At 39.6% G+C, this 13120-nt stretch overlaps 1 protein-coding gene across 5 annotated transcripts in view; it reads left to right on the top strand.

Moving 5' to 3' along the window:
• Window positions 1-8151, top strand: part of TMOD3 (tropomodulin 3) — a 55664-nt gene extending 47513 nt beyond the window's left edge. For 4 of the 5 annotated variants that reach the window (XM_036441889.2, XM_036441880.2, XM_045582449.1 and 1 more), the window contains 4 exons: window positions 850-957; window positions 5039-5182; window positions 6388-6532; window positions 6797-8151. In XM_036441889.2, coding sequence (XP_036297782.1) covers window positions 850-957; window positions 5039-5182; window positions 6388-6532; window positions 6797-6831 — 432 coding nt within the window. In that variant the 3' untranslated portion in view covers window positions 6832-8151. The remainder of the gene's footprint in view (window positions 1-849; window positions 958-5038; window positions 5183-6387; window positions 6533-6796) is intronic. The other variant, XM_036441906.2, reaches the window with a different exon arrangement.
• The last annotated feature ends 4969 nt before the right edge of the window (window positions 8152-13120 follow it).

Below are 13120 nucleotides of genomic sequence, written 5' to 3'. Positions count from 1 at the left end.
TCCACTCATTAGTTGATAGACGTGTGAGTTGCTTCCAGTTTGGAATGATTATAAATAAAACCGCTGTTCACATTCACATGCAGTCATATGTTTTGTGTGAACATATTTTCATTTCTCTTGAGTATTATATCTTGATTTATCTGAATTTGGGGTAGAGGGAACATCTGGAAATTATAAGAACCAAGGGAATAAGACCTCTGCACTCCTTTAATGGGTATTCCTTTTTGTGAATGGAGGAAAGAACAACGTGGGAAAAGCTAATGTTCCTACTTGATCATTAATTTTATTCATTCCTTAAAAATTGTCTTCCTGTATCTCTGTAAATCAACAGTTATGATCTACAAATAACACAGCTACAGGAAGAAATTGAAGTCTTGGGACTAAAGGGAAAATTAGTGCCTTCTAGAACTACATTTTCCCACGTTTCAAGTAGTGTAGGGTTAATCTCTCTTAATACTTTATAGTTTAAACTAAGGGACTAAGAACAGTATGTCACCTGCCTCAGAAATATTCAGGTGGGCTCCCACATCTTTCTCTTTGTAGAAATGGGTCCACTTTGAATACTCAGGTGTTGACTTCTTTTAACATGAATTATTAAATGTAAAATCACAAGAGCTCCTTTAACCTAAATGCTAGAGAAATGGTGATATATCCTCTGCTCTAAGTCAACAGCTTGTGCAGATGTACTTTGATAGAGAAGTCATACAGATATGGAGGAGGCAGTTAATTGTTTCTATTTGTAGACTGTCGTGTGTTTATATAATTCCCGAGAGCATTTTAATGAGAAACGGTAAATATTTACTTGATTACTGGACTGAATTGTAATGTTTTGCATTATTGTCTTTCAAGAATATTCCAATTCCAACCCTGAAAGATTTTGCGAAGGCTTTGGAAACCAACACACATGTGAAATCTTTAAGTCTTGCAGCCACACGGAGCAATGACCCTGTTGCTTTTGTAAGTAACTTTTGTTTTTAAGAGAGTTTTCAATTACAGTTAACATTCAATATTATATTAGTTTCAGGTGTATAGCATAGTGCAGCGTTTTTCAACCGCTGTTCCGCGGCACACTAGTGTGCCGCGAGATGTTGCCTGGTGTGCCGTAGGTGCAGACAAGACAAGAATTTTATAATTTTTCACTATTTTGTTTACTTAATATTTCATAATAAAGTAATTATAAAATACTTTCTTTGTGTTTATTTGATTCCTATTCAAGAGAATTACTTTATATATAGTCAATATAGGCACAGAGTTAAATTTTTTAACATTTTCTAATGGTGGTGTGCCTCGTGATTTTTTTCATGAAACAAGTGTGCCTTTGCCCAAAAAAGGTTGAAAAACACTGGCATAGTGATTAGACACTTATATAACTTACAAAGTGATCTACTTATAAAGGGGGCTATTTTATATAAACTCACCATGTCCTGTGGGAAAGGAATGGCACCAAACATGGGTATTGACAATATTTTCTATGCTGTATTTTACATCCCCATGGCTGTTTTGTAACTACCAATTTGTACTTAATCCCTTCATTTTTTCACCTGCACCCCAACCCTCCTCCTCTCTGGCAGACATCAGTTTGTAAGTTAACTATTGATAATGTCAAAATTATAACCACATACCAGATGTTACTGAGATGACTAAACTGATTTTATGATCACAATTTACACCCTTTTTTCAATTGGTGTTTAGCTCTCTATTAAGCAGTATGTGATTTATTGCTCTTTTTCATTTATTTTTTCCTATATTTCCTTCCTATAATTTTTAAAACATAAATGGAGTTATAAAATATATGCTATTCTTTTTTTACTCAGCAATATGTCTTAAGGGATCTTTTCATATCAGTACATAAAGTTCCATACCAATTTTTTACCATCTGCAGAAGATTCTATTTATGAATCTATAATGTTGGGTTTTGTCAAATGCTTTTCTGTGTCTCTTGAGATGGTCATGTGGTTTTGTCCTTTATTTTGTTAATATGGTATATTACATACATTTTTGTTTATTAAATCAGCCTTGCACTCCTGGGTAAATCCCTCTGGATCATGGTTGAACCTTTTTCTTCACTTGGCTTTGAGGATGTCACTTCCTCTCCCTTAGATTCTCCCCCTGCCTCAGCTAGACATCCCTTCTCTTACCCATCCCTCTGCTAGTTCCTCTTCTAAGATTGGAACAGCCCAGGGCTCGGTCACAGGCCCTCTTCCTTTCACGGTCTACATTCATTTTCTTGGTGATCTAACTCTGTTTCATTTATATATATTATCTATAAATATTATTATCTCCAGTTCATACCTCGCTCCCGAACTCCATATTCTTGTCCAGCTACCTACTTAATAGCTTTATTTAGGTGTCTAATAGGCATCTCAAATTTAAGTCCCAAACTAAACTCCTAACTTCCATCCCGTTCCTATTTGTCTCAGACTTTCCTTTTTCACCAAAGCAACTTCTTTCTTTCATTTGCTTAAGAGAAAAAGAAATGGAGTCACCCTTGATTTTCCTTTCTCACAACCTTAAATGTATATCCAGTCTTGTCTTCAAAATATTTCTAGACTCTAACCACTTCTCACCATTTTCACAGCTAGCATCCTGGTATAAGCCGCTACCTCTGGATTATTGCAATAGCTTCCTAATTGAGCTGCCTGCTCCATTTTACTCACCCCAAAGCCAAGTCCTTACACAACATCAAAAGTGATTCTTTTAAAACTTCATTTAGTTATCTCATTCCTATGTTTAGAACCTTCCAAAAGCTCCCTATCTCATTCAAGTTAAAATCAAAATACTTTACTGGCCTTATAAGGCCTTACATGAGCAGGTCTCATATTCACTGCCCTTTCATTGTACTATAGCCATGCGGCCTCTTGCTTTCCCTCAAATATGCTACCCATGTTCCCAGCTCAAGACCTTTACATGTGTTCCTCTTGCCTAGAACTTTCTTCCAAAAGATGTTCCACATAGTTTCACTTCATCACTTTGAGTCTTTGCGCAAATGTCACCTTTTAGGCGAAACCTTTCCTAACCTCTCTATGTAAAATAGCAACCTCACTCCTACCCCTCACACTCCCCCATCTGCCCTACTCTCTCTTTTTTATTCTTCTATGACTCTTTATTTGGGCCCCCCCACTAGAATCCAAGTTCCATGAGGCATATTTTCTTTCTGAATCTACAGAATAGCAGTAATTGTCAAATAATAAACCATCAATTATATTTGAATAAGTGTATGTTCAGAAGGATGAAGAAGGGATTTGTTCTAAGTCACACAGCTAATTGTTGCTAATAGAAAGTACCAGTGTATAGATAACCTGTCCCAAGTTCTCTTTTTTTTCTTTTTAATATATTTTTATTGATTTCAAAGAGGAAGGGAAAGAGAGATAGAAACATCATTGATGAGAATGATTGATTGGCTAAGGATCAAGCCTACAACCCAGGCATGTGCCCTTAGCCGGAATCGAACCAGGGACCCTTCAGTCCGCAGGCCAACACTCTATCCACTGAGCCAAACCAGCTAGGGCTGTCCCAAATTTTTTTTTCTTTTTCTTTTTTTATCTTCCCCCAGCCTCTCCTACCCCTGTCACGTGCCCAAATTCCTTATAGTATTCTATCACCACCAACCCCATTGCCTTTTCTTTTAAGCTGACTTTAAGCTGGATCTTCCTTCCACATGTTTTCTAGAGTTTGACCTTTCTAAGGGGCTATTTTATATAAATTTACTCATATTCTAACTTATCCCTCTCTCTCTTTCCCTCTCCTTTTTCCCTTCTTTTAGTAAATTAATATGGTGGGGATTTTTTTTTTTTTTTTAATGGATTTCAGAGAGGAAAAGAGAGATAGAAACATCAATGAAAGAGAATCATTGATTGGCTGCCTCCAGCACGCCCCCTACTGGGAATCAAGCTTGCAACCTGGCTATGTGCCCTTGACCGGAATCAAACCTAGGACCCTTCAGGCTACCAGCCAAAGCTCTATCCACTGAGCCAAAACAGCCAGAGCTAATAAGGTGTTTATTATGCACTGGATCACATGCCTAGCACTACCATGTCCGGTGAGAAAGGGAAGGGAGCAGGCTGCAGACAAAGCATTCCTGAGGAGATGAGCGTTTGGTAGCCCTTCTCCGTAGTCGCTGTGCTCTTGCAGTTCTAGTTATTTGTGACCTTCTTTTGGTCTTCTGCCTTAGGCATTCTTTTTACCTCTGCCTTGGAAACCAGTCCGTAATTTACCCTCATTTTGGCTTCGCAGTAATCCAGCTGCACCAGGACCTAAATAAGGAAAAAATATTCCAGAGACATTGATGAAGTCAGTCCCACACAGAAACTGGCAGAAGGATGAGGGACAAGAGAAAAACATGGCAAAGGGTGTGGATGAGCATGAGGATTAAATAGCAATGGCGAATGTTGCCAACAGAGAATTGCATGTGACAGAAAAATCTAAAGAACGTGACAGGGCCCCTGTCCAGCGTTGCTCAGTTGGTTGGGCATTGCCCCACATACCGAGGTCGCTGGTTTGATTCCTCAGCAAGGCACCTGCCGAGGTTGTGGACTCAGCCCCTGGTAGGGCGTAGGTGGGAGGCAGCCAATGAATGTTTCTCGCTCTCCCTAAAAATCAATAAGCCCAGTGTGACTCAGTGGTTGAGCGTCGACCTATGAATCAGGAGATCACGGTCTGATTCCCAGTCAGAGCACATGCCCAGGTTGCGTGCTCAATCCCTAGTGTGGGGCGTGCAGGAGGCAGCCAGTGTGATTGCTGACCATCTCACCTTTGACGTTTCAATATCTCTCCCCCTCCCCTTTCCTCTCTGAAATCAATAAAAAATATATTTTAAAAATAAATAAAAATTAATAAAAACATGTTTTCTTAAAAAAGATTGTGACGGTACATGTGCAAAGTGGATACATGTGAGACCTATGAGGTAGGTGTCAAACTCAAACAATCAAATGAGAAACATTAAGGCAGTAATGTTAATTAGTATATTTGTTTATTGGTGCATACAGTTATACTAGTAATTATCAGATTTTAACATCCAAATATTTTGTTTAACTTCTAGGCTTTTGCAGATATGCTGAGAGTGAACAAAAATTTGAAGAGCTTAAATATGGAGTCCAACTTTATCACAGGAGCTGGGGTTCTAGCACTGATTGATGCTTTAAGAGATAATGAGACCTTGGCCGAGCTCAAGATTGACAATCAGGTCAGTGTTCTGCTGCAGGGACTCTGAGGAAGCTGCGCCCACACTGCGCGCAGGGCGTGGGGACTCCGGAGGCGGTGGGAGGAGGGCTTTCCGGGAGCTATTTGGGAAGGTGGCATGAAAGAGGATGAGAGGACATTGGAGGCATCTGGAATATTAATATTAATTGATATTTTTAGTATGAGTCTTTAGTATATTCATAGAGCTATGCAACCATCACCACTGTCTAATTCCGTAACATTTTTATCATTGCAAAAAGAAATTTGCCCCGCCTGTGTGCTCAGTGGTAGAGCGTCAGCCTGAGCACTGCTCAAGGGCATGTACCTGGGTTACAGGCCCATCCCAGACCCCAGGCCCTGATTGAAGCTCCTGAGGGAGGCAACCAATCTGTGTGTCTCTCTCACATCAGTGTTTCTCTCTTTCTGTATCCCTCTCACTCTGCATTTCCCTCTTCCTCCTCCTTTCCTTCCTCCCACCCCGCCCCCCTTTCCTTCCACTCTCTCTAAAAATCAATGGAAAAAATCCTTGGGCAAGGATTAACAACAAAAGAAACTCCATACCCACCAGCAGTCACTCCCTATTCATCCCTCCCACCAGCTCCTGGCAACCGTTACTCTATTTCCTGTGTCCGCATTTGTCTATTTGAGACAGTTCATATAAATGGAATTGTGTGCTACATGGTCTTTTGTGTCTGCGCCTTTCCCTGAGCAAAACGTTCTGGAGGCTCATCCAGGTTGTAGCACATGAGTACTTATTCCTTTTTTCGGCTGAAGAACATTGTTACCTTTGGGTTGTTTCTGCTTTTTGAATATTAGAAATAAAGCTGATGTGAACATTCATATATACAGGTTCTTGTATGAACATGTGTTTTCCACAGCAACTGCATCATTGCACATTCTGACCAGCATGCCTGAGGGTCCCGGTTTTTTTACATTCTTGCCAACCCTTATTATTTTATGTCATTTTTATTATAGTCATCCTGTGGGCATGAAGACTATCTCAGAATGGAAATCCACAATTTGTTGATGTCTGTATGATCTATACTAAACTTTAAATTTTTGTTTCTCTTGTATGCTGTAAGAATTGGGGAAATTTTAAAATACCAACAGAATCAGCATGTGCCTCAATCAATGTCTTAGTCTTGACTTACCTAGAAAAGTATTTTGATATAGTTTATTAACACTATTCTTTATTTCTGAATATTCCAGAGGCAACAGCTGGGGACAGCTGTAGAATTGGAAATGGCGAAGATGCTTGAGGAAAATACAAATATCCTTAAGTTTGGATATCGGTTTACACAGCAGGGACCCCGAACCAGGGCAGCTAACGCTATAACGAAAAACAATGACTTAGGTAAGACATACAATTGCACATCAAATTTCTGAATCCTGCCATTAAGCTAATGTATTAGAGAAGCTTTTTTTTTTTGAAACCTCTCACTTCTCAGCAGGTAAATGATAAGGAAAAGGATGTGACTTTTTTATTTTAATGACCATGTGAATTGGAAATGGACATTTCATGTTTGTACAACTATGGTTGGATTTACAGAAACATGTTTGTAAAAAGCTAGTTGTTTGTACAAATGAACAGGAATCTCCAACTTTACTTTTCTCACAGTTCGCAAGAAGCGAGTGGAAGGAGACCACCCATAACCTGCCGAGACATAACCTTCGGGAGACTTCGGAAGGTCATCGGGACTCATGTTGGTTATATCAGATATAAAATTTTCCTGGGTTGAAGGGAAAAGACTGGAAATTCTTCTTTTTGCTTTTTTTTTTTTTTTTTTTTAACTACATGTATATTTTTCTAGTTTAAGTTACAAGTTTCAAACTGTAAAATCAATAATGGGTAATATTTTATATTTTAAAGCATTATTTCTACTTAAATCAATTTTAATTTAGCTTAATTGAGTGGTTTATGCTGGGTCTTGGTTAAAAAAAAAAATACAATTAGGAAGTCACATGTAGAATAATATGAACATTTTAAGGACCAAAATCTCTTGGTTAGAAAAAAGGGACATTGCTGATATCAGACTTGCTGTGTACCTCATAGGTACAAGCGCTTCAAAGCTTCCTGATTCCAGGAAGGGAGAGACTTCCATCAGAACACACGCGCTTGGAAAATTCTATCGAGAAAGCACAATGCCAGAATTTTATACCAGGTGACTCAAAATCTAGTCATCTGTTTAGAAGTAAAAGCAGGCCTGTAGGCGAAAGAAAATGCATTCCAGGTGGCTGCACTTGTCTGTGTTTAGCAACACCGTTAAGAGTATAGTGATGTCTACACTGATTACAGTGTTTCCTTTTCATACTGTGGACTGCATTAGGTTTTTGTGAAAGCCCGTAGTAAAAAGCATCTGAGTAGGAAAGTTATTCTCTTCCTGTAAAAGGCAGATAGCCAACTCTTGGTTACGTAGGGTAAGAGAAAAAGAATGCTGGTGTTTACAGTAAATGTGATGGAGGTGAAGTCTGAGGAGCATGCAAAACGGTCCGTTAAACTGGTGGTTCCTATAAAGCAAATTAGACATGGCATGCGTATAAATCAGTGTTCCTGTATGCAGTGCAGATTCCATAAACGTATTTAATCATTACTCACTACAGATTTTCCAAACAGGAAACCTGCTCTTCTTCATAAACCCAGTTTTTATTGTTTCCTGTTATCGTGTACTTTTTTTGTCCAAATTGTGTAAGTAATTTCTCATAACAAAGTTGTCTTCCTGTTACTCCAAGAGCCACAGTGAACAGTGTGCTGTGGTGGCACTGACCCCAGGCCGCAGTGCCAGGGAGGACGTGGGCCTGTGTCCTTGCCCTGTTTCAGGGCAGCCTCTGGCCCGGAGCTGCCGAAAACAGGGCCAGAGGAATCCGAGGAACCCTGGCCTCAGAAATTCAGGCCCGGCAGTACCATGTACAGGGACATTTTTCTAAGGGAGAACCTCATTTCAGAGGAGCAGACAGGTCTGTTGTCAATTTTTTTTTTTTTTTGAAGACAACTTTTCTGCTCCTTCAGCTTACAGTGGACAGTTTACCAATGACTGGGCAGCTCCTGTGTACTGTGGTATAACCTTCTTAACAGGGTGTGTTTGTTGCTTTGTATTAGTATCTAATTCTTAAAGAGGCCTAAGATTGACTTTGCACTATTTCCTTTCAGTTATAGGCTGCTGATTTTTTTTTTTTTTTTAATTAGGAAGTCTCTCTCTCTCTCTCTCTCTCTCTCTCTCTCTCTCGCTCTCTCGCTCTCGCTCTCTCGCTCTCTCACTCTCTCGATCTCTCTCTCGCTCTCTCGATCTCTCTTGATCTCTCTCGCTATCTCTCTCTCGCTCTTGCTCTCCCTTTCATAGTCCACATACTTGATTTTAGAGACTGCACTGTTCCAGCAAGGTGGGGCCACATGGAGCAGAGGCGAGGCTGCCTTGCCAGCGCTGTCCTGTGAGTCAGTACATTGATTAGGATGTTACTCCCTCCTCATGGGTTTGTTGTTGTTTTTTAACATAGACAAGCCCTTACCTAAAATTGTATTTCATACTTATGGATAATATCTTTAGTATGAAGAAGTTGAGTGTTTTGCTTGTACCATTCCAGTTCTGAGCTACAGTAGTTCATTATATAATTTCTTAATAAATAACTTTAAAGATAAACATTCATCTAATTGAATATAGAAAAGTCTTGGAGAATTGTAACTACAGGGGAGAAAACTGATGTACTTTGATCTTTAAAAATATGGCACCTCTTAGCCTTTTATTAATTTTTGGAATTTCTACATTGCTCTAAAATTTTATACTAGATCAGGGTTGTGAAGTACTCTTGATTTTTAAACCAAAGATGTATAAGACTTAAATTTTGTAGTCTAACAAATTTAAACTTATCTGGTAATCTAATCAAAGAACATTTGCATTTTGAAATTGCTAAGGTTTTTTTTAAAGCTTTAACTTCCCATTTTATAAAATCTTATATTTATATTTGTCCAAATTTTTTTCTAGTATGTCTACATGAACTTGTATTTTTAAAATATTAATTACTAATGTTGATATTATTAAAATGCATTTTGGTGCTATATATTTATAAGTCTAAAGTATAGAAGAAATACAATTTCTAAGAGTGCCTGCCATTTAAAAGACCAAATAAACATTTTGTGTTTTAAACACCTACCAATTGTTAGAGATTTCAGTGAGAATTATCTTAATCATTAAATGGCAAATTCTTATTATTTGAATGAAACAACCCACATACTTTATACAGTAGGTGCATTCTGAAAAAGTTACATGTAAATAGAACTTTGTAAATTGTTTTTCCATTGACAATATCTGATGCATTTTCATTTAAAATGGGAATTCCATGGTATTAAAAAGTTACAAAAGAAAAATGTTTGATAAATGTTAGTCATGTTCTACTATATATTATATTTAACCCTTGCTGCCATTAAAATACGAAGAAAAGATGCATGAGGTTTCATAAAATCTTGTATTTTGGGCTCTGTGTTCCCAGGCCGCCTCACTTCCTCCTCATAAAACCAGGAAGCACCGCTACCTCCACGCAGGCCCGAGGAGCGGGCTTTTTCCGGGGCCAAGCAGCTTCCATTCCCTGCAAGCTCAGTGCCGCCCACTGCGCTCCTTCTTGCAGTGCCACAGTATTTCCAGCTTCATTAAGATATCATTGACGTTTAACATTGTGTTTCATATAACATTGAAAGTCATACAACATAATAATTTAATCTATGGATATAAGACATGATCACCACAGTAAATTTAGTGAACATCTGTCACACTTCACATAGTTAAACAAATTTTTTCCTTGTGATGACAACTTTTTAAGATCTACTCTCTTAGCGACTTTCAAATATATAATACAGTATTGTTAACTACAGTCACCATGCTGTACATTCCGTCCCCAGGACTTAGTCATCTCAGACCTGAGGTTTGTACCTTTTGACTACCTTCACCCAATCCTTCATCCCCAGCCGTGCCTCTCACAACTACCAATCTGTTCTCTGTTTCAATGAGTTTTTTTCTCTTTTCACGTAAGTGAGATCACAGTATTTGTCTTCCTCTGTCTGGCTTATTTGACTTAGCACCATGTCCTAGAGGCCACTTCACTTCCAAATAGTGTTACCGGAGACATGGCATCCAGAGAGCGAAACACAAGGATGTGCAGGGCGGCTCCCCACGCTGCCCTCAGACTCAGGCCAACTGGTCTGCTTAAGAAGGATTTTTTTAAAATGGCACATATACATATGCTCACACACACACACTGCATAAAAATCTTTGTAATTTCAAGTAAATGCCCATTTTACATTTTTTTGTCTTTTGGATGAATTATATTTGGGTTTAATTATGTTTAAAAGCTTGAAAATTATCTTGTTACAATGCATCATTCTTTGTCACAGCAAATAGGTATTTAAATACATTTTTTAATGCTAAAATATCCAAAATGCTGTAGATGTTTTATTTTTTCAACTTTTTAAATGTAAGCGTGTTAATTTTTATAATATTGATGTCTAAATATGAAATATTATTAACCTGGTTCATAATAGCACAGAGGAATTTCTTTTGAGGAACATGTACTATAGGCATTTAGAACTTACCACTTCTTTCTGGAATAAATAATTTCAATAAAGTTTATCAAATATCCTATAGACTGTGACTTTTTAAAAATCCCTTTAATTTGAATGTTCTAATGTTCATTCTTTACACACTTCAACACCTGAACATTCTTACCCACAAAAATAGAATTTCATATGGTTCAATCTAATGCCATCCATAAAACTGAATTGAGTTGACAAATGTGAAGAAACGGGGTCCTGTGACCTGACTGGGTGTCATAGAGCAGATGATTTTTACGTTACAGCAAAGGTACCTCTTATCAGCCACCCATGTCCACCAACCAAAAGGGAAAATCAGTGAAACGTGTAATGGGTTTGGGGAAACTTTTAGGGATAAATGTCAATGTAATTTAAAATTTTCACAGTTCTGAAACTTAGAAGAATAAAAACATTCCCCTTGAATCTTTAATGTCGCTGGCCTCTGAGGATGGCTGTGGGGTACGCTCACCTACCAGAAGCTTCGATGCCTGTCCCGTTTGGTAAGTGGGAGGCTCCGGCGCTTGAGTCATCAGGTAACGTTAGCTCCTGGGAGCTCAGGGGGAGGTGGTGCCCGGCACTGTGGCCAGGGGATAGAGTGCCTTTGTGCTCAGCCAAGCAGCACCCTGCTTCTTTAGGTACCAAATGAGTGGCCGACCACACGTGGGCCCCAGATCACCAAACATCTTTTATCCAGATGTTACACTGTCCTGCACACCCGCCAAGGCTGAGGGCCTGGAGACCTGGCGTAAATCCCACCCCCGTCTGTTTGCAGAGACAGCAGAGCCTCTGGGGCCACCACCCCCTGTAAAGAACAGCCGACCTGAGTGACCTCCGTCAGTGGAGAGAGAAGGCTCCATTGTTTCCTTCCTTAGATTTACGAGTTGGACAATTAAAACTCAACAAAGAATCCCCTGTCAACATAAGCATGCCTGAAAGACACACACATTGGGACATGCGAGGCCAGGCATCATGGAGTGAGCAGGGGAGGTAGGACGGGAGGACACGGATAGTGACTGCAGATCAGCTCAGTGTCCATCTGAAATTATAAAAGAGGGAAACAGATGAATCCAGGTTTTCCACATAATGAGATAATGGATCCTTTTTCTCAGACCTTTTCTATTTAGCAATAAAACATCTTTAAAGATGTTTCTAATTAACATTCAATTCTCGGAGGCAGAGGAATATAAACATTAAATCAGGAACTATTTACATGGTCAAGTCCAAGTACCCCTTAGTTGAGGAATCTGACCTCAGAGAAGTAATTTGCCCAAGATATTACCGATGGTTTGCTCATTCGGTAAATACTTATTAAGGTACCTATTGCATTCCAGCTACACCAGCCACAAAGTTAGAAGTTGGATCTGGTTTTGTTTCCCACTGCTCTTCTAGAATAATAAAAGCATAATATGCCAATTAGACCAGATATCCTTCTGGTCAGAGCTGCAAGGGCCGAGGCAAGCTGCCTGGCTGCGAGACCTAAGACCTTTGCACGAGTTTCGGGCCTCTAGTTTCTCCATAAAGCCACTAATACATCTGCTCAGTATCGTGGCTGTGCATAGAAAATCCGCCTCACCTCAAAAATGCCGATTTTCCTTTACTTGGGAAGAAAAGGCTTTGGACAGCAGTCAAGTTCTTTAAGTCTCAGCTTCCACATCTGTAAAATGGGAATAACAGCCCTGTCCTTCAAGTTGTTGTGAGGATTAGAATTGTAGGGCCCAGCTGAAACCGGTTTGGCTCAGTGGTAGAGCGTCGGCTTGGGGACTGAAAGGTCCCGGGTTCCATTCCGGTCAAGGGTATGTACCTCGGTTGCGGGCACATCCCCAGTAGCGGGTGTGCAAGAGGCAGCTGATCGATGACTCTCTCTCATCGATGTTTCTAACTCTATCCTTCTTCCTTCCTCTCAGTACAAAATCAATAAAATATATTTTTTTTAAAAATTGTAGGGCCCATACAGCACCCCGTGTCCAGTGAGCCCTCCCATGCTGTGCCTGCTCTTCCATAATCCAGGGCTCGGTGGTCAATGGAAAGTTGACCCGGGGCACAGAAGGGCCTGGCCCAGCTGGCAGAACAGGGAGGACATCCCAGGGGGGGCAGTACCAGAGCTAAACTCAAGCTTACCTCTGGGGATGGGATGAGGCAGAGGGCAGGAAGGAAAAAAAAACCTAAGATCCAGAGCAAACACAAACTGGATTTTCTAAAGTCATAGACTTGCTTCTGAACATTTTTTATTCACAACTGGGATTATGCAAAAATAACTCAATTCATCAAACAAAACAAGACATTTCATCATTGTTTTAAAACAAACTGTTGAGCCCTAGCCAGTTTGGATTGAGTGTTGGCATACGGACTGAAGAGTCCCGGGTTTGA

This window comes from Pipistrellus kuhlii, unplaced genomic scaffold (genome assembly GCF_014108245.1).
Source record: "Pipistrellus kuhlii isolate mPipKuh1 unplaced genomic scaffold, mPipKuh1.p scaffold_m20_p_1, whole genome shotgun sequence".
NCBI lineage: Eukaryota > Metazoa > Chordata > Mammalia > Chiroptera > Vespertilionidae > Pipistrellus > Pipistrellus kuhlii.
Note: the sequence above shows the minus strand (reverse complement) of the source record. Positions and strands in the feature narration are given on the sequence as shown.